The sequence below is a fragment of the Microtus ochrogaster genome, chromosome 4 (genome assembly GCF_000317375.1).
Source record: "Microtus ochrogaster isolate Prairie Vole_2 chromosome 4, MicOch1.0, whole genome shotgun sequence".
Classification (NCBI taxonomy): Eukaryota; Metazoa; Chordata; class Mammalia; order Rodentia; family Cricetidae; genus Microtus; species Microtus ochrogaster.
Genome location: NC_022011.1, coordinates 47,218,138 through 47,241,034, shown reverse-complemented (window position 1 = coordinate 47,241,034; position 22,897 = coordinate 47,218,138). Strand labels below are relative to the sequence as shown.

Here is a 22,897-nt window from a genome sequence, read left to right as displayed (position 1 = left end):
TGCCTCTGTCTTCCAAGTGCTGTGATTAAAGGTATGTGCCATTCACCCCTGCCCCGCCCCACCTCTTCAGCCACATTGTTTATTGATTAATTTTGAGATGAGGTCTTATCATAGGCTGGCCATCCTCCTGCCTCAAGCTCTTAAGTGCTGGAATTGCAAGTGTGACCCACCAGTCCCAGCCCGCCATCCTCCTGCCTCAAGCTCTTAAGTGCTGGAATTGCAAGTGTGACCCACCAGTCCCAGCCCGCCATCCTCCTGCCTCAAGCTCTTAAGTGCTGGAATTGCAAGTGTGACCCACCAGTCCCAGCCCTTCCCTCTTCCTTCTCCTCCTCCTCCTCTTTTTTTTTTTTTTAAAGATTTATTTATTATGTATACAGTGTTCTGTCTGCATGTATGCCTGCAGGCCAGAAGAGGGCACCAGATTTCATTACAGATGGTTGTGAGCCACTGTGTTGTTGCTGGAAATTGAACTCAGAACCTCAGCAAGGGCAACCAAAGAACAGTCAGTGCTCTTAACTTCTGAGCCATCTCTCCAGTCTCTCCTCTTTTCCTAGTCCCGTGGTTCTGTTGACTAGATCTCACTTTTGAGTGTGTGGGGGGCACACTCTGACCATATCACTTCTGCACTAATACATGGGCAGAGGCTCTACATGTGTAGATGGGATAGCTTTAGGGAGAATCTTCACTGGGGACTGGGAATGCCTCTGCCAGGGACTGACAAGCAAGAGGGAGGAGGTTTTCAGGGGTCCTTCTCATTACAGGACCATTGGCCCGAAAATAGCCCACCAGGAAGCCGTGACCAGAGCTAGGCTAGAGATCTGACTCCAGGGTTCAGCCCCCAGGATGCAGTTCCTCACCAGGTAAACCTTTCTTTACTGAACCTACTCCTTCCCGTCCGGTCAGTATAGGTAGTGTGCACGAGCTTCGTGTGTGCCTTCCCTTCCCTAAAGCCAGAACAGGCAGAAGGGGAACCCTGGGAAGCAGACACGCAAGTGGAGCGAAGGTGAATATAAAGGTCTCTCAACCTGGCTCAGACTCTGTGTGTGTGTGGGGGGAGGGGTCCTCAAATGCATTCTTTCTCAAGGACCCCTAGCAAACCCTCATGTTAGGTGTTATCAATCAGGTTTTACCTGTGAGAATGGGGAGACTGAGGGAAAGGCTGGTGACAGATGCCTAGTTGGAACTTTAGGGGTCCTTATCCCCACCCCGACCCTTTCACCCCGACAGGGTCCTAAGACTCGCCCTATCCCAGAAGAGGCTATATCTCCTATTTTGGAGTGGGGCTGGGTCACCATCAGGGGTTCTATGGTGCTCTCCAAGTCCTACACTCAATCTGAGTGGGCTTTGCTTACTTTAAGGGCTGGAGCTTGGAAGGTGATGAGAAGACGCGCCCAGATCAGCGGCACCCGGTCCCCGCCCCAAGCCGGGGCTTGCTCTCCAGCCCATCGCGTCATCTGGAGGGTATGTGGAGTTCCCGCATGGGGCCGCCAGAGGGCGCCGCAGACAGAGCAGGGGTCGGAAGTCAGGGCGCCCCGCGAAGCCGGCAGCCTCGTGGGTCCACCGCTGAGGGTCAGGGAGCCAGGATTCCGGGGTGCCCGAACACTCTGGAGTGAGATGAACGTCCAGGGTGCGACGGGTCCACCATGGTCCCCGGATCCTCCCTGGTTTGTCGTCGCCTTTTGACATCCACACAGAGAGGACAACCCTGGGGACGCGACTGGAACAGGTGTCTGACCTTGGACATCTAGAGCCCAGGCTGAAAAAGAGGATAGCGGAGTGTGCAGGCGCCCGCCAGGGGCATAGGGGCCCCCACTGCTGTGGCCACGCCCCTCAAAGACCCCGCCTCCATGCCCCGCCCGTCCCGCCCCCTCCCGGCCGCGGTGGGAGACCCGGGGGCCTCCGCAGCCACCCAGTCCCGCCATGAGCATTGCCTCGCTCCTACCTCTGCTGTTTCTGCTGGGACCACGGCTCCAGGCTGCGGGTGTCACAGAGCCAACGCTGCCCACTGTGGTCCTTGCTATCCTGGCCCGCAATGCCGAGCACTCTCTGCCCCACTACCTGGGCGCACTGGAGCGCCTGGACTACCCCCGGGCCAGGCTGGCCCTCTGGTGAGAGATCCATGGGTGGGCATATCTGGGCATCAAGTCCCAGGATCCAGGACAGCCTTTGACCGGGAGGCCTCGTAGCTCCTGCCCAGACACCACCCGGGCAAGCTCCTCCCTCCCAGACATGCCTGTAGGGCCTCAAGCCCTTCAGCGGGGTCCCTAAGCTGTCAGGGGGCAAGGGCAGACCTCTGAGGACACGGGTCGGCTCAAGGACATCCACCCCTCCTTTGGGCCTCCTACTCATCCCGGGCTTACCCTGGGTTAAGGTTAGGCCTGTCCTTTCTGACCCAGCCCTTGGAGCTCACACTGCATCTCAGTGGGGGACCTGTGGTTAACTTGATTCGGAGGAGAACAAGCAGGAGCCTTGGAACAAGGATCGGTCAGACTGGAGTTTTCTAGAGAGCAGGTGGAGGGAGCCCTCAGCTCCAGGCTGCATGCTGGGCAGGGGCATCAGGCTGAGTCCCCTCCCCAGTGGTACTGCCTCTCTCTCCAGGTAGAGGGACTGGTGGGTTCCTGGTGGGGCTGCGGTCCCATAGGCCGCTGGGCACAGAGGTTACAGCAGCCTGTCTGTGAAAGTCTAAACAGGGAGGAGCCCAAGCCCAGGCTGGAGATAACTGCTCCTCAGAGCACACCAAAGTTGGGCTGGGGTGGAGCTGTGGCCCGGGGAGCTGCCCACAGTCACCACAGTTTGGGAGTTAGTTCCCACCCTTGTAGGACTTGACACGTAGTTAGTCTTCACTTGTGGGGAACTGGCTTAAAGGGGCAGTATCGCCTAAAACCTGGGCTCCTGACTAAGTGTCCCACCTCCGTTATGTGAGTCCCTTCCCCAACAGAGGGAAAGCTGTGTTCCATGGTAACAGAGCACGGGCCTCCAGCATTTTCCTGGGTTGCTCAGAGGGTGGTATAGCCCTCAACAACACTCAGGGTAGAGAAACTGTTTTGTCTGACTCGGAGATGGAAAGGGCCTGGCTTGTGGTGCCAAGAAGACAGAAGGCAATGAGGGGACGTAGCAGGTGCAGTCTCAAGGTCAAGTTCGTCTTTCACAGGGCATCAGGCTGAGGCTGTGGCTCAGTGGTCAGGGTGCTCGCTGTGTACAAGTCCCTAGGTTCGATCCCAGCACAATGCCCAAAATTAGAAGGGAGGATGTGAAGCACTGAGAGGGGCAGAACTTGCCCAAGGTCACACAGCGCATCTCCGGCCCCCCTCCACTGCAGCATGCCTCTCCTCCACAGCTCTCAAGACAGATCAGATTTGGGGGTGTCCAAGGGCACTTCAAAGGCAAGTACACCTCGGGGTTCTGGCCCTCCGGTGGCCGTGGTCTCTCAGTCTTCCTGTCCTGTGCCCTCAGGTGTGCCACAGATCACAACGTGGACAACACCACAGCGATGCTGCGGGAGTGGTTGGCTGCTGTGGGCCGCGACTATGCCGCCGTTGTCTGGAAGCCTGAGGAGGAGGCCAGGTGACCCTAGGGCAAGGGTTCTGGAGACGATAGAAAGCAGCTGTTACCAGTGTCAGCCAGTCCCCAGAACACGTTGTCCACTGCCCTGCAGAGGAGAACGTCTCACCTCTTTGCCCCCTCCCCAGGCCCTACCCAGATGAACAGAGCCCCAAACACTGGACCAGAGAAAGACATCAGTTTGTGATGGAGCTGAAGCAGGAAGCCCTGACCTTTGCCAGGGCCTGGGGAGCTGACTACATCCTGGTGAGGAGGCCTGGCCTGGGATTAGGTAGGAGCGGGAGGTACTGGTAACCCCGACGGAAGTCTTGGTTATGACCAAACCACCAGGCTGGATCATGAGTGGAGACCCTGCATTTAAGCTCCTAATGGGACATACCTTAGTTTATGTGCTGTGCCTAGCCTGAATCCCAGGACTAGAGCACAGAGTAGATTTTTTTTTTCGAGACAGGGTTTCTCTGTGGTTTTTTTTTGAAGCCTGTCCTGGAACTAGCTCTTGTAGACCAGGCTGGTCTCGAACTTACAGAGATCCGCCTGCCTCTGCCTCCCGAGTGCTGGGATTAAAGGCGTGTGCCACCACCGCCCGGCCAGAGTAGATTTTTTTTAATTATTTATTTTTGTTTTATTTATTTGCTTTTTCAAGACAGTTTTTTTTTTTCTGTGTAGCTCTTGCTGTCATGGAACTCACTTTGTAACTGGTCTCAAACTCAAATATCTGCCTGCCTCTGCCTCCTGAGTGCTGGGAGTAAAGGCATGAGCCACCACTGCCCTGGGCTTATTTTTGTTTTCTGTCAGCCTGTACATCTGTGCAGCTAGCGCATGCAGTGCCCAGAGAGGCCAGAAGAGGGCATCAGATCCCCTGGAAATGGAGCCACACTCAGTAGTGAGCCACCATATGGTTGATGGAAGAGCCCAGGACTTTTCCCCTCAGAGCAGTTCTGTGGGTCCCCTCTAGGCTAGATCTCAGATAAGCTTCTCAGAGCCACTCCCTGGTCTACTCCGAGATAATGTCTCAGCTCAGCCTCTTGTCAGAAGCGGACTGTGTTGGTTAGGTCTCCCCACACCAATTACTTGTATCCTGTGTATATGTGTGTAAATGCACACGCATCATGGTATGTGGACGTCAGGGACAGCTTTCAGAGTTGGCTCCTTCCTTCTACCGTGTGGGTTTGAGGCCAAAGTCAGGTCGTCAGGCTTGGCAGCAAGTGCCTTACCTCTCCAGCCACCTCTCTGGTCGCTGTCAGAGCCATCTGTGGACACAGGCGCCTCGAGCCACTCTAAGGAATTCCCACTCGGGGAGCTCTTTGGTCCTGAGGCTCAGACAGAATTCCTGTGACATCTTCCTTTCCCAAAGTTCGCAGACACAGACAACATTCTCACCAACAACCAGACTCTGCTGCTTCTCACAGCACGGCAGTTGCCGGTGGTGGCCCCAATGCTGGACTCCCAGACCTATTACTCCAACTTCTGGTGCGGGATCACGCCCCAGGTGAGGCTGGGAGGACTCCGAGAGCATAGAGCCTGAGGCTTCAGGGCCTTTGGGCCTGGACAGGCCTGGGCCTCAACCCCAAACCTGCCTTTCGCCTTTCTTCAGGGCTACTATCGCCGCACAGCTGAATACTTCCCTACCAAGAACCGCCAGCGCCAGGGCTGCTTCCGGGTCCCTATGGTCCACTCTACCTTCCTGGTGTCCTTGAAGACTGAGGAAACAGCCCAGCTGGCCTTCTACCCACCTCATCCCAACTACACTTGGCCTTTTGACGACATCATTGTCTTTGCCTATGCCTGCCAGGCTGCTGGTGAGGACCGGGCCTCCTCGAGCCTTGCTTGGAGGCCCCTGGGGTTTCCGCACCTGCTGGGTCCCCCTGTTTAGCATACCATTTTCCACCCCACATTTCGTCCTGTCAAGTCCTGTTGGTTCTTTGGGCCCTAACCCGTCTTACGTCTCTTGCCCAGCGGAGGAGACAGGCTCTGGCTGTTCCCGTCTGGGCAGTTTCAGTTACTGCTTCACCGGGCAGGTGCCTGTGGAGCATCCACTGGTGATGTGTGGCAGTCAGGCAGAGGACTTCACAAACTAGTATCCAGTCATGACTGACAAGGAGGACTTGATTACATGTGTGCTGACAGCTCAGGCCAGAGTGGATTTAGTCAGAGAAGACCTCAGGAAGGAAGGAAACTCTTGGGCTGGCATCCAAAGTCTGGGTAGGCAGTAATAAGGCAAACAGCAAGTACCCTTAGCTTCTGAGCCATCTCTCACAGATGCTCAGTAGAGTTGTTTTGTCCAAAGGTTTATCATTTATTATTTATTTATCTATTTACTTATTTATTTATTAATTTGTGTTTTGATATTTTTTTTCCAAGACAAGGGCTCACTATGTATCGCTGACTGTCCTGGACTCATTCTGTAGACCAGGCTGGCCTTGAACTCAGAAATCCACCTGCCTCTGCATCCCAAGTGCTAGGATTAAAGGCGTGCACCATTATACCTGGCATTATTATTTATTTTTATGCTATGTGCATGAATGTTTGCCTGTCTGCATGTATGTATGTGTACCTCATGAATGCAGTGCCATGGGAGGTCAGAAGAGGGAGTCAGACACCCTGGACTGGATTTAAAGGTAGTTGTGAACTAAGGTCTTCTGCAGGAGCAGCAAGTGCTTTTCATTGCTGAGCCATCTCTCCCTCACCCCATAATAATAATAACAATTATTGTTGTTGTTTGTTTTTTTCGAGACAGTGTTTCTCTGTGTAGCTTTGGAGCATGTCCTGGAACTCACTCTGTAGACCAGGCTAGCCTCAAACTCACATAGGTCTGCCTGCTTCTGCCTCCTAAATGCTGGATTAAAGGTGTGCACCACCACCTGGCCTGTAATTATTTTTAAGAGGAAAGTTAAAAAAAAGAAAGAGGAAAGTTCTTAGAAAGGAGGTGTTTAGGTATGTGTGGGATAAATCCAATTCCAAGAAATTTGGCGTGCTGGCATATGCCTTTGATCCCAGCACTCTAGATCTCCGTGAGTTCAAGGTCATCCTAGGCTACATGAGGAGTTCCAGGATAGTTAAGGCTACAAAGTGAGACTCTGTCTCCATCTGCCCTCCCCCTACCAAAAATACCCCAAGAATCCCAAGAAAGAGCTGAGGATAAGATTAAGGCAGTGATGCTGGACACCGTGCTTGAGAAAGCTGCAGCACTGGGGTTTGAACTCAGACCGAGGCTGACTTGTAGCTAGGACTCTGACTGTCTGGTGTTGGGGAAACTTTACTGGGGGTCAGGGAGGCTTAGAGGTGTCTATCAAGCCCCAGAGCAAGCAGAGTCCTTAGGGTGCTGGTGAATCAGAAGGGGTGCTGATTGTTTTGCCCCTGAGGTGTTGGAGAAGTCTGCACTGTGTAGACAAGTAAGACTAAAACTACTGGAGATGTGGCCTGGTGCCCACATCAGTGTGGCAAAACTGAGTCCCAGACAAGACTTGGGGCCAGGTGGTGGTGGCGCATGCTTTTAATCCCAGCACTCGGGAGGCAGAGGCAGGTGGATCTCTGTGAGTTAGAGGCCAGCCTGGTCTACACAACAAGGTTCAGGAAAGCCAAAACTGTTACACAGAGAAACCCTGTCTCGAAAAACAAAAACAAACAAACAAAAAGATTTGGGTCACTGGTGGTGTCTCCTGACAGACTCACCCCAACGCCAGCACTCAGGGGAGCCTTTCTACAGGGATCTCAGTGCACGTGTGCAATGACCATCGCTATGGGTACATGAACGTGGCAGTGAAGCCCCACGAGGGGTTGGAGGAAGAGAAGACCAACTTCATCCATCTGATTCTGGAAGCACTGGGTGAGGCTGGGGCCCCTTCCTTCCCACAGTGCTTCTTGTCTAGGTGTAGATTTAAGCGTGTCTGGGTGCCTGCCTTGCTTTGAACTCGTGTCATGACAGTGAGTGAGTCCCTTTCCCTGTGGCACCTCAGTCTTCTGATCTGTAGAATGGGGTAGGAGCTCAGGGAGCCCATCCTGTTAGGTGTTCTGCTGGAGTGATAGGAATGAAGCTGGGGCTCTGTCTGTGACCAGAAGCCAGTAGGGACTCATGCCTGGGGGTTCAGGGCTGTTGTTTCCTTTTACAGTGGATGGACCCCCTATGCTGGCCTCAGCTCATGTGTCTCGGCCCCCAAAGAAGCCCAACAAGATGGGATTTGATGAAGTATGTCCCCAGCCTATTGGGTTGGGGTCGGGTGAATGAGCTACCCTCTCTAGACTTACCTCTGCTTCCTCTAGGTCTTTGTCATCAGCCTGGCCCGCAGACCCCAGCGCCGGGCTCGGATGCTGACCTCTCTCTGGGAGATGGAGATCTCTGCTCAGGTAGTAGATGCTGTGGATGGCAGGTGAGGCTCCTACGGATGGGTCTCAGGGACCATAAAACCCACCTGAGATCCTAGGAGTGGGCAAACAGAACAGTTGCATGAACATCCTAAACATCCAGGAGGTAGCCACATGGGGCCTGGGGCCTGCTGTCTCAGGAGTTGCCAGCACAGGCCGGCAGGATGAGATGTCCTCCCGCAGTCCACCCGAAGGCAGTGCAGAGGGCTCCAGGGCCTGGGTTGAGGCCTGGGTTGAGGCCTGTCATGTACTGGCTGTGTGAACCCTCTCAAGCTGGCCCATCTCTCAGCCTCTTACAAAAGATGCTTGGTTCTTGTGGTCCAGTGAGACACTTAGGCAGGATCCAGCACCTAGAAAGTACCCCAGGGGCCGGGTGGCCGGTCTCAGGGATGTTCTAGAGTTAGGCCCCTGAGGGGCCGGAGTGTGGGGTGTGCAAGAAGTGCGGCTGTGTTCCCCAGGGATCCAGAGGCCACGTTATTGCTACCAGGGTCACATGGCCCATACGCCAGCTGCTGTTTGCTTCAAACTCCCAGGTCCTTTTTGTTCACATGTATAAAAAGTATTTTATGTATATAAATAATACATAATGCACAATTTTACATAAATAACATGCTTTGATCATATTCCTCCATTATTCTTTTGAGGTTTGTTTAGAAATTTTTTTAAGTGGCACACACATGCCACGGTGTTCCTGTGGCGGTCAGAGGACAAGTTTTGGGAGCCATCCTCTCCTTCCACTGTGGGACCAGGGAACCGAATTCACATTCTCAGGATTTCAGGTCAAACACTATGTCCCACTGAACCATCCCACTGGTCCTTGGCTTGGTTTTTTCGAGACAGGGTCTTGGAGCTGAGTTTGGTCTTGAACTTATTGTATAAATGAGGATGGCATTAAATCCCTGACCCTTCTGCTTCTACCTCCCAAGAGCTGGACTTACACAGGTGCATCAGGAGTTGCTTTATTCTGTCTGTGTGTGCGCCCCGCTCCTTCCCTCCTTCCCACTCAATATAGGATCTTGTACAGCCCTGACTGGCCTGGAACTCACTGTGTAGACCAGGCCTGGCTTCAGATCCACAAGGATCTGCCTGCCTCTGTCTCCCAAGCTCTTAGATTACAGGCCTGCACCATTATACCTGGCTGTCTTGTGGGATGTCTGTCCTTTCCTGGACCTTGGTGCAGGAAATCTCTAGCAGGTTGTCCACTCGTCCTGGGCTGCCTCCCCCTGTACAGATTCCCAAGTCCCTTCTCCTGAGGCTTCCTTACGGAGGCTAGAGTTCTAGGTTAGAGGCTGAATCCAGACCATGACAGCTTCCAGCCACACGGAGTTACAAAGCTGGATCCTCCCCTAAAGCAGGCTCCTGTGTGATTCCAACACCTATAGGGAGGCCCCTCTGGATGGGGGCTCTGCTTGGCACGTGTCACCCCACTTATGCTTGTGTCTCGTAGGACACTCAACAGCAGCATCCTTAAGCACCTGGGTGTGGACCTGCTCCCTGGCTACCAGGACCCTTACTCGGGCCGCACGCTGACCAAGGGTGAGGTGGGCTGCTTCCTCAGCCACTACTCCATCTGGGAAGAGGTGAGGATACTTGCCCTCTGGTGCATGCCCTTCAGGGACAGCAGAGAGACTGGCTGTCTTAGTCACTGCTGCGTGTCAGGCACACAGGTGGTTGAGCCACTGTGTGAATAAATGCACCCAGAAAAAAAGGCTCACTGAACCTTCTTTGTGGTCAACGCTTCCCTGGCACCCCCGAGAGGTGACCTTATTCATTCTATTGTCTCTGGTGAGCACTGGCTGTTCCCTAAAAGGGGCTCTTGTCTGGTAACACAGGGGACAAGTAAACCATGTCTGTCTCATTCCTACAAGGGAGAGACCCTGTGGGTGGGGAGATGGCTCAGTGGTAGAGTGCTTGCTGGGGAAACAGGAGGACCAGAACACAGATCCAGGTTTGGTGAGTGACCCTGCCTCAAAAATTATGGCGGGTGCTACCTTTAATCCCAGTACCCGGGAGGCAGAGGCAGGTGGATCTCTGTAAGTTTGAGGCCAGCCTGGTCTACAGAGCGAGTTCTAGGACAGCCAAGGCTACACAGAGAAACCCTGTCTCAAAAAATTGAAAAGAGGTGGGGGGGGCTGGAGAGATGGCTCAGTGGTTAAGAGGACTAACTGCTCTTCCAGAGGACCCAGGTTCAATTCCTAGCAACCACATGGCAGCTCGAGGACTAACTGCTCTTCCAGAGGACCCAGGTTCAATTCCTAGCAACCACATGGCAGCTCACAACTGTCTGTACCTCTAGTTCTAGGGGATCTGACACCTTCACAGCAATGCACATAAAATAAATTAAAAAAAAAAGATGTCATGCCATAGAGAAAGACACCCCGACATTGACCCTGGACTCCAAATGTAAGCACGGACACACATAAAAGGAAGGAAACAAGCTGGGTCTCAGAAATCAGGAGAGGCTCAAGGCTGCATTTGGTGGAAGCGATGCAGGTGGTTCTGTCAGTCTGCCTTGCCTTGGGGTCAGGGAAGGTAGGGAGAAGAGCCTTCCAGGCCGTACACTCAGGTACATGCTAGGCTTCAGTCTCTGGCTGGGGCAGCAGCGTTGAGAACTGGAGGGTACTGGGTCCCCGAGGGTGCCCCCTCCAGGAGGCAGTGTGCATAAACCTTGTTTTTCTTTTCTTCCATTGCCGGGGAGTATGTGGTCTTGTTTCTGTTTGCCATCTGTGAGCGGACTGAAAGAATGACCCAGTTGGCTTTCTACCCAGATGATTTCACATTCTTTCCACATTTTCCATAGTTACAAAAGTAGCTTTTCTTGGTGATTTTAGGGGCTGGAATCTCTTACACTCCCTATCCACCCCAGCTTCAGGTGACAGACAGAGCATGCATGGATGCACCTGTGCTTCTCCGAGGCTGAGCAATGACACAGGTTCCTGGGAGAGCGTAGTTTTCAGTAACTGTAGCCAAAAGTCATGACTGTCACCATGAATCTCCTGTCAGCTACACCAGGGTGTGGGAACTCAAGGGTCTTGAATGTCAGAGCAAGAGGAATTCAGTCCCCACCAGTGGGAGCCCCAGCAGGCTTTGGGGTAGCTACATGATATGGCCAAGGCTTGGTATGTGGCACTTAGCCAAGAGGGGTGTGCTGGCCTGAGTCCAGGCAGGTAGGAACAGGGCAGCTCAGATCTGCAGAGTTTTCTCCCCTGTCATTTGTCCCACAGGTGGTTATCAGGGGCCTGGCCAGGGTTGTGGTGTTTGAGGATGACGTCCGCTTTGAGGACAACTTCCGTAGGCGGCTGGAACGGCTGATGGAGGACGTGGTGATCCAGAAGCTTTCGTGGGACCTGATGTAGGCAGACTCTGGGGTCTGCTTTTGCTGGGATCCTAGCTAGCACTTCCCACATAGCTTGGCCTTAGCATACCTGTGGGAGGGCCAGGATACCCCAGGCTCTATAGTGACCCTGTCACCCTCGGTGTCGTTTGCAGCTACCTTGGCCGGAAGCAGGTGAACCCTGAGGAGGAGGTGGCCGTGGAGGGTCTGCCGGGTCTGGTGGTGGCTGGGTACTCCTACTGGACATTAGCGTACACCTTGAGCCTGGCAGGCGCTCGCAAACTGTTAGCCTCCCGGCCTCTGCAACGCATGCTGCCTGTGGATGAGTTCCTGCCCATCATGTTTGATCAACACCCAAAGTGAGAACTGGGTGGGGAAGGGCAGGGTCATTCTAGCCAGGGGCCCACTACAGAAAACCCTCACTGGGCAACTGAAGAGAGGGAGATGGTCAAGGTTCACCCATGTGGCCTTGGTGAACCCACTCAAAAGTTGCCCAGGTACCAGGCCCAGCTAGATGTGAACACTGTGCTGTCCATTCTCATGTGGGTTCTATTTTTAGATTTATTTTTAATTTTGAATTATGTGCATCTGTGTGTGGGTATGTGTCTATGAGCGAAGGTATCCAAGGAGGCCAGAAGAGATCCCCCTACAGCTGGACTTAAAGGCAGTTGAGAGCCACTTGATGTGGGTGCTGGAGCCCTGAACAAGCAGTGAACACTCTTACAGGCTGAGCCATTTCTCCAGCCCCTGTGCATGTGGTTTTCAATCCTATGGCTCAGTACTGAGCCTCAGTGCCCTCATCATGGGGTATTAACGAGTAGCATGAGGACTAATGGGGCAGGGCAGAGGTAGAGCAGACAGCCAAAGCCCCAGCTCCGGATGAGCATCACAAGGTCCAGGAGGAGAGTTGCTCCAGTCCACCTAAGCTTTCTTCTCTCACCCACAGTGACCAGTACAAGGCATACTTCTGGCCTAGGGACCTCCAAGCCTTCTCAGCCCGGCCTCTGCTTGCCTCCCCCACCCACTATGCGGGAGATGCTGAGTGGCTCAGTGACACAGAGACATCTTCCCCCTGGGATGATGACAGTGGCCACCTCATTAGCTGGACTGGCTCTCAGAAGACTCTCCGCAGCTCCCACCTGCACCTGGCTGGCAGCAGTGGATATAGCCTCCATCCTCACCCCAGGGATGAGCTCTAGGTGAGGCTGGGCCTGGAAGAGGACCAGTCCGTGGTCCCTTTCTTTCCACCTTAGCTCCCTGCTTCTCTTGCCTCCTCCTCCTCCTCCACCCCCATCTCTTGAGCTCGTCCTCTTGATTTCTCTAGCTTTGTCTCCATCTGTCTTGTGTTTGTCTGTCTGTCTGCCTCTCTCCACAGCTGTTGGTGTCTCTTTCTGACTCTCCCTTGCTCCCTTCTTGCCCCCTCAGCCTCTAGTCGACAAGGTCCGAGTTGGAACTCCAAAGGAGCAACAAGAACAGAGAGGAGTCTCAGCAGAAGCCTGACTGTTCTCTTGGGCTCCACCATCTTCCACTTCTGGAGCCCTCCCAGGTTGGGAGAGCTACTCTGAGATAGTCCATTCCCTGAATGTAAGAACGAGAAGACAAGACTCAGACTCTTGATTCCACACACAGATTTGGAGCCCAGTGGGCTCAGGAACAGGGAGGCCCCAGCCTTCGGGTTTCAAGCTGGCCAGACCCTAGAATCCTGACTCCTGCCCTCTCTGAGGACTCAGCTGCTGGAGCTACCTTGCCTCCATCTACCTCCACCTCAGCCCCGACCCTGGCTTCACATCTGGGGCTCACGAGCACCCTTCTCCCTGGCTGGCAGAAAGTGCGGGAAGGCGGGAGGCACACCTGGTGCCCGGCACACAGTAGGCCTTCAATAAAAGTCCTCTGCATTGGCACTTTATACTTCACTAACAGCTGAGCCTCTCTGCATCTCACCAGGCCCAGGCAGGAGATCTCTGAGTTAGGGACAGAGAGAGGGCAGAGGAAGAGTGCTCACGTTGGCAGGTGCTTGCTTCCTGGCTAGGCATCCATGTCGCCTTTGGTAAGTGGAGGTATAGCTTCTGAGCAGAATGGGCACTCACGGCACCCTCAGCCTTTGCTCATCAGCTTGGGCCCGGTCAAGGTCCAGCCAGAGGTCACCCCCACTCCTGCCTTTTGGATTTCTGCTCTGTGACTGCAATCCTTGTATCCATAAGGAGCCCAGTACTGTGCTGGGGAGATCCCGGTTCTCTTCAGGACCTAAGGAATAGACCCATCAGAAGGCACCAGCTGGCAGGGTGCTTGCCTTGTGGGCCAGGTTCTTTCCTTCTTCTGAACCCACAATGGAGAAGGGAAGATGGGGAATTTAGAGTCAATCCAGCCGAGGCAGCAGAGATGTTATAGGCTACTCCACATGCTGCACCCTTCTGCTTGGGAAGTGGAGGACTCCCCTTCCACTAGTCACAAAGGAACAGGTCTCTGGGCGAACCAGCCTTCAGGCGCTTGTCCTTAGCTGACTGTAAGATCGAGGGGGAGGGGACTCCTTGTCTTGATCATGGCTGCCTTAGCTCCTACCAACACAAACAGGCTCTCTCCTTCAGAGGCGTCCTTTTCCCACCTGTCTTCCATGTTCCTTTGGACGTGAGTTATATGAGTGCCCTGTCGTGGCAGAGTCCACTGGTACCCCCTGAGGTTGGGCTCTCAGCGCGCTCTGTCCTTGGGTGAGGACCTGCCTTGGCTCCGAGGACTTTCAGAGCTGAAGGTGAGATGCTCTTTTGAGAGTGAAAACCGTTACCTCTGGGTGGCTGTGTTCAGGAGCAAGTAACATTTCATTCATTCTGCGGAATTTGATGAACTGGGGGGGGGGGGCTGAGATGGGACACTAAGGATTCGGCAGTAAATGGGATAGACAAGAAGGAGTTGGCAGGTGCCTGGCTGTGGAGCCCTGTCCAGTGTTGAAGACAAAAAAACCACTATAAACCACTGAAAGCCCGACAGCGGGGCTTGGGAAATGTCTCAGCAGCCAAGAGCACAGCTCACTACTGTCTGTAACTCCATTTCCAGGAGATCCAACTGCTTTCTCTGGCCTTCTTGTACCTGCACTAGTATGTATGCACACACACATAAATATTTAGAAGATAATAAATCTTACAAAACAAAAGTAAGTCGGGGTGGTGATATTCTTGGACAGCAGAGGCAAGAAGATCTCAAGTTTGAGGTCAGCCTAGTTCTCATACCCAGACCTAAGGATTTGTGTTTTTATTTTTTTGTTTTCAAAGCAGAGTTTCTCCACGTAGCACTGGCTGTTCTGAAACTCACTATGTAGACCAGGCTGGCCTCTGCCTCCTGAGTGCTGGGATTAAAGGCGTGCGCCATCACACCTAACTGATTTGTGTTTTTAAGAAGTTCCCTAGTGCGGCTGATGCTGTTACATCATGGACCACACTCAGATTATAGTACCATCACTGAGTTCAACATCTATCCAAGGCTAAAGGGCAGTGAGGGGGGCAGCTCAGAGAATCCAAGAAGGCCAAACCTTGAGGGCCTGGGAGAGTTTCTTTCAGACCCTCCATCAAGTCTGGAAAGCACCAGAAGACAAAGCCAGACCCACTTCGTAGCACTGATTCCCTCTACCCAGGTCAAGGCTGTGGCAGTTGCATCAGCGCTCTGGAGCAGGTGTTCTTGCATGGAAAACAGCCTAATCAGGCCCTTGGGTAAATGGAGAGACCTCAGCCAAGGGGACTATAATAGACATCCCTCAGTACAGAGTTTTGTGGCTGGGGCCAGGGACTGGAGCCTTCAAAACTCCCTGGAATTCACAGAAAAGGAGGGAATATATAGGAATATTTAGGTAGCTGTAAGATGATAGTTTTCCTCTTGGCCCTAAACTTTGAATATGAGTTTTATTTTACTTTATTTTTTTCAAGACAGGGTTTCTCTAGTAGCCCTGGCTGTCCTGGAACTTGCTCTGTAGACAGGCTGGCCTCCAACTCACAGAAATCCTCCTGCTTCCTGAGTGCTGGGATTAAAGACGGCCACAGCGGCACTGCCTGGCCTTTACAGGAGTTTTGACCTGAAGCTCACCAGAACCTGTTTGGTGCCAGGCTCTGCAGGACAGGAAGATGTGGTTCTTGCTCAAGAGAGCACCCAGCATAGGTAGTGATGGATCTATATGTAGGTTCATGGCATGTATGCTGGACCCACACACAGAAGGGAACTGAGAACTCCTTTCAGGCTGACCCACAGGTGACTGCAGGGAGGAGGGAGCAATCAGAAGGCTTCTACCGTTGCATGGTGTCTTAGTCAATGTTCTGTTGCAGTTTTGTTTTTCTCTATGAAAATAAGGAACTTAACCCATGTAGCCACCACCAGAGACAGACGCCTTGGCCCTGGAACCTTGCTGAGAATTTGCTTTGGAGGTGGAGTCTTACTGTGCAGCACAAATTGGTCCTGAATTGGAGATGTTCCTATGTCAGCTGCATGAGTGTGGGATTACAGCTCTATGCCTCCAAACCTCCAAGCCTGGCTCCAGTTCCACTCAAGGATTTTCTTTCAAAAAATACCCACAAATTTCAGGAATTTGCATGTAAATATTTTTAGTTAAAAAAAGAAAATAAGGAACTTGATGTACAGAATGCAGACGAAGCAAAAGTAGCAGATAAGCTGTTGGTCATAGTCTAGAGATAGATTGCTGGACAGTGGAGGGAGTTTATAGAATTTATGTGGTACTGAAACAGAATCTAGGGTTTTGCTCATGTCAGGCCGGGCCTCAACCATTGAGCCTTTTCCCATTGCTGGGCTGTAGATTTGATCTTGCAGAACCTCAGAATGGTAAGGTTATGACTGAGGGATCCAGACTGGCTTCCAACTCATGGTAATCTTCCCGCTTCAGCCTCTTCATTGCTGAGATTACAGGCATTAAAACAAACAAATAAATAATAATAATAATAATAATAAAGACTTGGTACAGTGGTCATTCCTTTAATCCCAGCACTCGCGTGTCCCAGGCAGGCTGGAGGAGCGAGCAGCCAGTCTCAAGGCGCTGGCGGCTGCCGGTCCCGGAGCTGTGGCCCAAGCGGTGATCTATGCAGCCGCTAGAGCCAAACGGCTGCAGGTTCCCAATAACAGGCAGGCGTGTGTAAACAGACCCATAGACACAGAAAATAGCCATAAACGAGAGAGAGAGAGAGAGACAGAGAGAGAGACAGAGAGAGAGAGACAGAGACAGAGAGAGACAGAGAGAGAGACAGAGACAGACAGACAGAGAGAGAGACAGAGACAGACAGACAGAGAGAGAGACAGAGACAGAGAGAGAGGCAAAGACACGTGTGCACACCAGAAAGAGGACAGGGAAAGAGAGTTTTTCAGATGGGGCGAGTGGTCAGAAGGAGTGGGGGTGGAAAGGGGCGGGGATCAAAAGATTATTACTAACACTCACTCAGGAGGCAGACCCAGGTGGATTTCTCTGCTCAAGGGCAGCCAGAGCCAGGCCAGACGCATACCATGAACTGGCAAGGGTTGAAGAACAGATAGGACAATGTGAGAAGGGCTGAGGGTGAAGGTGGGAAAGCAGTTGAGGTTCATACTCCAGGGAGGAGCTAGTGGAAGCAGACTGCTGTGTTGGAGATCAGGGCGTCAAGGAAAGGAGGTCTCCCCGGCCCTGAGGTTGTTAAGGTCTCCCAGAATCCAGGGCGGCAACGTGAGCCACGTGACAGTCCCCCACGATTGGCTAATAGGGAAACATAGTTGAGAAGATGGCGGCTCAGCAGAGAGAACCTCAGCAGAGTAGGTCCGTACAGAGGCGGCGTAGGGGCGGCAAGGGGCGTGGGGCGTGGGGCGTCTTCCTTCTGTTTGGGCGGTGTGGGATAGGGGCACAGTCTGGGTAGTGTGCACAAGCTGTCTGCACTGAGTGGACTAGGCACAAGGATGGCTTTCCAGAAGCCCCAGGCTGTCGCCTGTTCAGCCGTCCTCCTCTGTGCCCAGTTTCCTACTGTGTTTCGAGCGGGGCGCGTTAGGGCTCAGGAATCGGGAGGACCAGGGCAAAAATGGCGGAGGGGACGCGGGGCTTTGAACGGTGGGACAAGATCAGGCAGGTCTGCGCGGGAGGCGTCGCGCGTCTCCCTGGCGACGGGGCGGTGGGCCGGCCGCGAGGCCCGGAAGTGGGCGGAGCGTCCCCCTTGGGGCGGGGCATCTCTGTGACGCTGGGGGCAGGGCCTAAATGGCGAAACCCGAGGGGCTCCGGGGGGGGGTTTGAACTGGCCAATGGGCGAGCTGCCGACCGGTTGTCGGAAAAGGAGGCGGAAGCGGGGAGGAGCCGCCGCGGGAGCCGGACTGCATCCGCCGCGGCGTCTCCATGGCACGACCCTGGCCTCCGACTTCAACGACTTCGTAAGGAGACGGTTCTGGGCGCAGCCGTGCCGCTCTTGGTGAGAGGCCGCGCGGCGGGGCGGGGCGCAGAGCGCCGCGGGTTCAAGCCCCGCGCTCCCAACCTGGGGCTGGCTCGACCGGGCACCGTCCCCGCGTCCAGGCGCGCTCCTTTCTGCGTCCGAACCCGGCCCGCCCCGCCCCTCGTTGGGCGCGGGCCCGTCCTCCTCCCGCTAACGGGCGGGCCGGCCACCTCCGTCCTCTCCGGGCCGTCGGCAGGGCTCCTTCCCTCCTCTGCTGCCCTCGGGCAGGGCTGCGCCCTTCTATGGGCAGAACCCCATCCCCTCTTGCCCGCTGGTGGGTGGCCGTATGCCTAGCCTCCCAGGAGGCCATTCCTGCTCCCTGCGGCCTTGGCCGCAGCAGTTACGTGTGATCGGGGACCCTCCCGGCCAGCCCCGGGGATGCGGGCGGCCTTGGAGCTACCCCGCAGTCCCTGTCGCCCTGCCCTGACCGCCGCTCTTCCCTCTCCATCTATTGGTTCTCCACGGTAGCTATTCTGCCGGGAACGCCCCTTCACCTAGGACACTGTTGCCGGGGCACCGCCCCGAATATCCCTCCATCTCCCTGCGCGGGTTCCCGCCCCTGGGGGCCCACTTGGGGCCTAGCGGTTCTCACCTTCTTCGCACGCCAGCCAGCCCTCAGGTTTAACCCCTGGTAGCCATCGACCCGCACTACTTCCCGGGTGGGGCTTGGGCATGCTGGTCGTCGTCCCCCCTTTCAGTGACGCGCCCTCTCACTGTCAGGCCGCGCCCTCCACCTGCCTCCTGGCAGCTCACTCGGCACCCCGCAAGTCGCTCAGCCTCTCCTGTCTTCCCCCCTCCCCACTTTGGCAGGACAGTTGCTGTGCGACTTGGACAGTAGAGGAGCGCCTCCCAAGTTTTCATCCAACTGCCACCCCCAAAGCTTCCACCCTCCTCCCCTCAGAGAGAGGACGTTTGATGCCTGGTCCTTGAGATTCCCATTGGCAAGCCCCTCTGTCCCCCTGAGCAGAGCCTGCCGACCCATTTGCCCACCTTTGCGGCTTTGATGCTTAGCCATGTCTGCCTCATCCTCAGGCGGCTCCCCCAGGTACAGCCAATGTGGGGGGCGCCTTTGCAGTAGGGCAGGGAAAAATGGTCAGGGCTCCCCAGGCCAGGCTCAATGGAAACTTGTCTTCAGTTTCCCAGGTACTGAAAGTCTGGTCCAAAAACGCTTATAAGTGACTTTGAATAGGGAGGAGTAAAGACACACTGGCTCACCCCGCAGCTTTAACCGCCCCCCCCACCCAAGACACCACAGTTTTCTAGTAGCAAACAAGATCACTCTTGTCTTAATGGAGTATTGAGGTCTGAGTTCAGCTTGGCTCAGATTCACTAGGCAACCAAGGTTGTCTTTAAACTCTTGATTCTCCTGCCTCTACCTTCCGTGTGGTGTCTTGAAAGCATTTCCCACCATGCCACTTCTAAACTAGTGTCTCTAAAGTGAGCAGAAATGGTACAAGTAAGTAGAAGGGAGAGGGGAACTGAGTTCCTAGTTTGGACAGTCTTCCAAATGACAGTCCAGCTCAGTACATAATTTGTAAGTGAGCTGAGCAAAATGCTTTCACTGTGGTGCTGTTCTTTTTCATGGTTCAGTATTTCCCCCACGGGTTTGTGAGGTCGGCAAAAGGCTGTTTGGGGACTGTGAGGAGACAGTGGGCTGTTAGATTTGATCATTCCAAGCCCTTCTCCCTTAGTGTGGAATTGTTGGCTGGACTGCTCATTCTGGAGCGTGTTGCTGTCTTGCACATCTCGCTTTGGTCTGTGGGTGTGCAGGGAAAGCTCCTGTAGGGCAGGGAGTGGACTGCACCAGACAGGGTTCTTCACGCGCTCAGGCAGGGGAGTGAGCCTTTGTTTTGTACCCTTGAGTCACACTGACTTTGCGCCTGCATGGAGTGCACTTGAGGTCTCTTAGCTTAGGTTAACCTGTGTTCCAGACACTGACCTGGGGATCATCACTCTTGTTTGAGACTAGTACCTTGGCAACTTTTTTTTGGTCACCTGATAGGATGACAGGTAGGCTTTAGCACAAGGTCACAATACATGTGATGCGATGCAGGTTAAAAGGCCAGACCAGCCGAAGACCCCCTCGCCTTGTTTCCATCCTATTGCTGGGCACACCATGCGTGCCTTATGCTCATGTACAGGGAGCCAAGGGATTCGAGACTGGTTCTTCCGGCTGCCAGTGCAATAGCCACCGCATGCAGTGTGTCATCTCCTAGGAGCCGAGACATAGGAGAACCCTGGTTTTTCTGCTCATAATCTGGTTCTTGTGCTCGGTACAGGTTTCCATCGTGTGGGAAGAACGGAGTAACGAGTCTCACACAGAAAAAAGTCTTGAGAACACCCTGTGGCGCACCAAGTGTAACTGTGACGGTAGGTAACCCTGGCAACAACACCGTCAGCATGCTCCTGCAAGCCTTGGCTGGCGGCTGCCGAGACTGTCACGGCCCAGGTGCTTTGGATAGAACTGTCAAGCATGGCCTGCTTGCTGATGAAATGGCCTGGTGTGAGGAGGTTGTCTTCATGTCCTTCCAGGAAAATGCCAGCATCTTTAAAAAGGAGAAAGAAAATAAATAAAAAGAATGAGGGGAGATGGGATAGGAGCTGCTGGTGGCAAGGCACCTGTACCTGGGGTACAATACGACCTTGCTCATGTTTTCTTTAGAGTCTACACAACCTTCTCATCCTTGGCATTCCCACTAGCCGCCTTTGCCCTAGTATCTCACTTGCATGTGTCCTGATTTATTCTATCCCTTAACCATTTTGTGTGCTTCCCTTGCTAATTTGCATGCATGGTTGAAAGATTCAGCTTTGCAGCTGTCCAGCACAGTAGGCTTGGGTGGAATTGCAGCTCTGAGGAGCCCCCTGCCGCTTGCCTTTGGGTTTTTAGAGAACCCTGTTCCCAGTGGACTGGGAGGCCTTCAGCTGGGACCTCTGTGGAGTCTGCCTAAGTGACACTCCTGCCTTGCTTCCTGCATGCATGCCAGTAGTTGGTAGCTGTCCTGCTCACTTGGTGACTGCGCTTTCAGGTGTCCCAGAAGCCTCTAGGCTTTGTTTTCATGTCCAGTTTACTTATCCACAGATCAGCCTTTTTTGTGTTGTCCTCCCCCGCCTGCCAGAGGTGAACTATGAAGGACCGGTCTTCAACGCCCCCCTTACATGTTCATGTGGATGAGAACACTCCTGTCCACGTCCACATAAAAAAACTCCCGAAACCATCAGCAGCCAGCAGCCAGGTAGGAGCATGGCAGTGGGGCGAGGTCACAGCTGTGGATCAGGGCACTGTCTCCTGACCCAGCAGCCTCCTCACACTTCTGACTCCAAAGGTTTGGGAGACATTCAGACTTCTCTGGAGGTTACTTGCCTGGTTAGAAGGTAGGCCATTGTTCAGCAGCCGCAGTAAAGTCACCCAGAAGAGGCACCCTGCAGAGGTGGTGTGCCACTAAAGTGACACTAGGCAGCTGGGCCTGCTGGAAATGACTCTAGTTTTGTCTCTTTCCATAGAAATCTCATAAGCGCGGAATGAAAGGGGACACCGTGAATGTACGGCGGAGTGTCCGGGTGAAAACCAAGGTACCTTGGATGCCCCCTGGAAAATCATCTGCCCGGCATGTGGGATGCAAGTGGGAGGTAGGCTCAGTCTTGTTCAGGCTTCTCTTCTTGGACTGGTCAGTCAGATTCTAGCAAGCCTCAGACTTGGTATGATTGCAGAAATTCCAGCAAGCTTACTGAGTGCCTTACTGAACCCTGACAGCATGCAGCACTACTTAGGTCCTTGCAGCATTGCTATGTGGTATGTCCTGCTGTTTTAGCGTAGAGTGGAAACGGTTAGGAACTGACTTCCCTGGAGTCTTAGAGAGCAGCAGAGCTGGTCTTAGGACTCTATCTCATTTTGGAGACTGAATTCAGCCTCTGCTTTGCCAAATAGATTTATACGTCTGTCATAGTATCTGAAGCATAATTAAAGCTAAGGTTGGGCATGTGTGCAAGTGTATATATACAAGTATATAAAATAGCCAACAACATGTGGCCATATGGATGGTGCAAGCATATCATCCACACTGCTTGTAGAACAATCTCTGGGGGAAAAATGAATTGCCTTCATTATTAGTAGCCAAGAGAATATGTGTCTTATACCTTAACAGTATATCCAAGTACCTGCTCAACTACCTACCCACTCTTCCAACCATCCAACCATCCACCTATCCACTCATCCCCCAACCCCAGCCATCCATCCACCACCACCCCTACTTAGTCATCCAGCCAACAATTCATACACAGTACATTCTCTGAGGCTTCTACCAGGCATACCAAGTGTTGCCAGCACAGGGGTTCTAGCTATAAGCCTGGCAAGACATGCTTCTTTATTCATTTTAAGTGCATTGCGGTGAAGAAGTCTATGATAAAAAAGGCTATGTTTTGAACAACACTCTCATTATCAGAACAATGCTCAGCGGGCTAGGAGTGGTGCTCACACCTTTAATCCCAACACTCAGCACTAGAGAGGCAGAGCCAGGCTGATCTCTGAAGCCAGGCTGGTCTACAAAGTAAGTTCCAGGCCAGCCAGGGCTACATGGCGAGACCCTGTTTCAACCATAACAAAACATGATCTTTTAGAGTCAGTCTTTTTTTTTTTAATAGGTTGTTTCTCTGAAAATGAGAAATCCAAAAATGGATGTAATTCTGACATTCATGATCACACCACACGGATTTGATTCTTCGTCAGTTTAACCTTAGCAAACGAGAGGAATCTGGGTGTCCTCAGCAATGCCTGGGAAGTGTTAAGAATAGCATAACAACACAAGGCAGATGGGCATTTCTGCCTGGGATGTGGCTAAACGGTAGAGTGCCTGCTTAACGTGTGAGGCTCCTGTAAAAGACACTGGTCACCCAAAAGAAGGTTGAAATAAAAATGGTTCCTTAATATTGTTTTACTACCTCAGTAGTAACCATTGAAAAGTAAATTTGAAACACAGAGAAGTACCAGATGTGGTCAGTGTCTGTAATCCAGCACTTAGGAGGCTGAAACAGGAGGGGTGCTTAGAGTTAAGAGGCCAGCTGGGACTTAGTGAGGCCTTATCTCAAAATCAATAAATAAATTGGTGTTTTTTTTTTTTTCTGGTTTTTTCGAGACAGGGTTTCTCTGTGGTTTTAGAGCCTGTCCTGGAACTAGCTCTTGTATACCAGGCTGGTCTCGAACTCACAGAGATCC

General features: G+C 53.2%; 2 protein-coding genes across 14 annotated transcripts in view; both read left to right on the top strand.

The window, feature by feature from the left end:
• Positions 1–4: 4 nt before the first annotated feature.
• Cercam (cerebral endothelial cell adhesion molecule) lies at positions 5–13,163 on the top strand. 4 transcript variants are annotated; one of them, XM_026778741.1, is made up of 15 exons: positions 5–31; positions 762–860; positions 1,359–1,461; positions 3,454–3,564; positions 3,690–3,807; positions 4,916–5,050; positions 5,156–5,360; positions 7,268–7,387; positions 7,671–7,747; positions 7,822–7,928; positions 9,371–9,503; positions 11,148–11,275; positions 11,413–11,616; positions 12,204–12,456; positions 12,683–13,163. In XM_026778741.1, exons 4-14 carry the CDS (start codon positions 3,491–3,493, stop codon positions 12,454–12,456), a joined length of 1,554 nt encoding a protein of 517 aa, XP_026634542.1. In that variant the 5' UTR covers positions 5–31; positions 762–860; positions 1,359–1,461; positions 3,454–3,490; the 3' UTR covers positions 12,683–13,163. The 4 variants fall into 4 exon arrangements, with proteins under 4 accessions (XP_026634542.1, XP_013210700.1, XP_026634541.1 ...); XM_013355246.2 differs by lacking the exon at positions 5–31 and having other exon boundaries at positions 489–860; XM_026778740.1 differs by lacking the exons at positions 5–31; positions 762–860; positions 1,359–1,461 and adding an exon at positions 1,478–1,726.
• A 3,798-nt stretch (positions 13,164–16,961) lies between these two features.
• Odf2 (outer dense fiber of sperm tails 2) overlaps positions 16,962–22,897 on the top strand; it is a 40,901-nt gene continuing 34,965 nt past the window's right edge. For 2 of the 10 annotated variants that reach the window (XM_013345927.2, XM_026777599.1), the window contains exons 1-3: positions 17,504–17,667; positions 19,968–20,058; positions 21,190–21,258. In XM_013345927.2, the coding sequence (XP_013201381.1) occupies positions 17,504–17,667; positions 19,968–20,058; positions 21,190–21,258 (324 nt within the window). Of the gene's footprint in view, positions 17,031–17,503; positions 17,668–18,516; positions 18,734–19,967; positions 20,059–20,752; positions 20,922–21,189; positions 21,316–22,897 lie in introns of those variants that run through there. The other 8 variants (XM_013345932.2, XM_013345929.2, XM_013345928.2 and 5 more) reach the window with 8 other exon arrangements.

Coding starts and splice junctions, on each gene's coding strand:
- Cercam (XM_005346163.2), top strand. CDS start 1,921: ATGAGCATTGCCTCGCTCCTACCTCTGCTGTTTCTGCTGGGACCACGG. Junction 3,565..3,689: donor AAGCCTGAGGAGGAGGCCAG/GTGACCCTAGGG, acceptor CCCCCTCCCCAG/GCCCTACCCAGATGAACAGA. Junction 5,361..7,267: donor CTATGCCTGCCAGGCTGCTG/GTGAGGACCGGG, acceptor GCCTTTCTACAG/GGATCTCAGTGCACGTGTGC.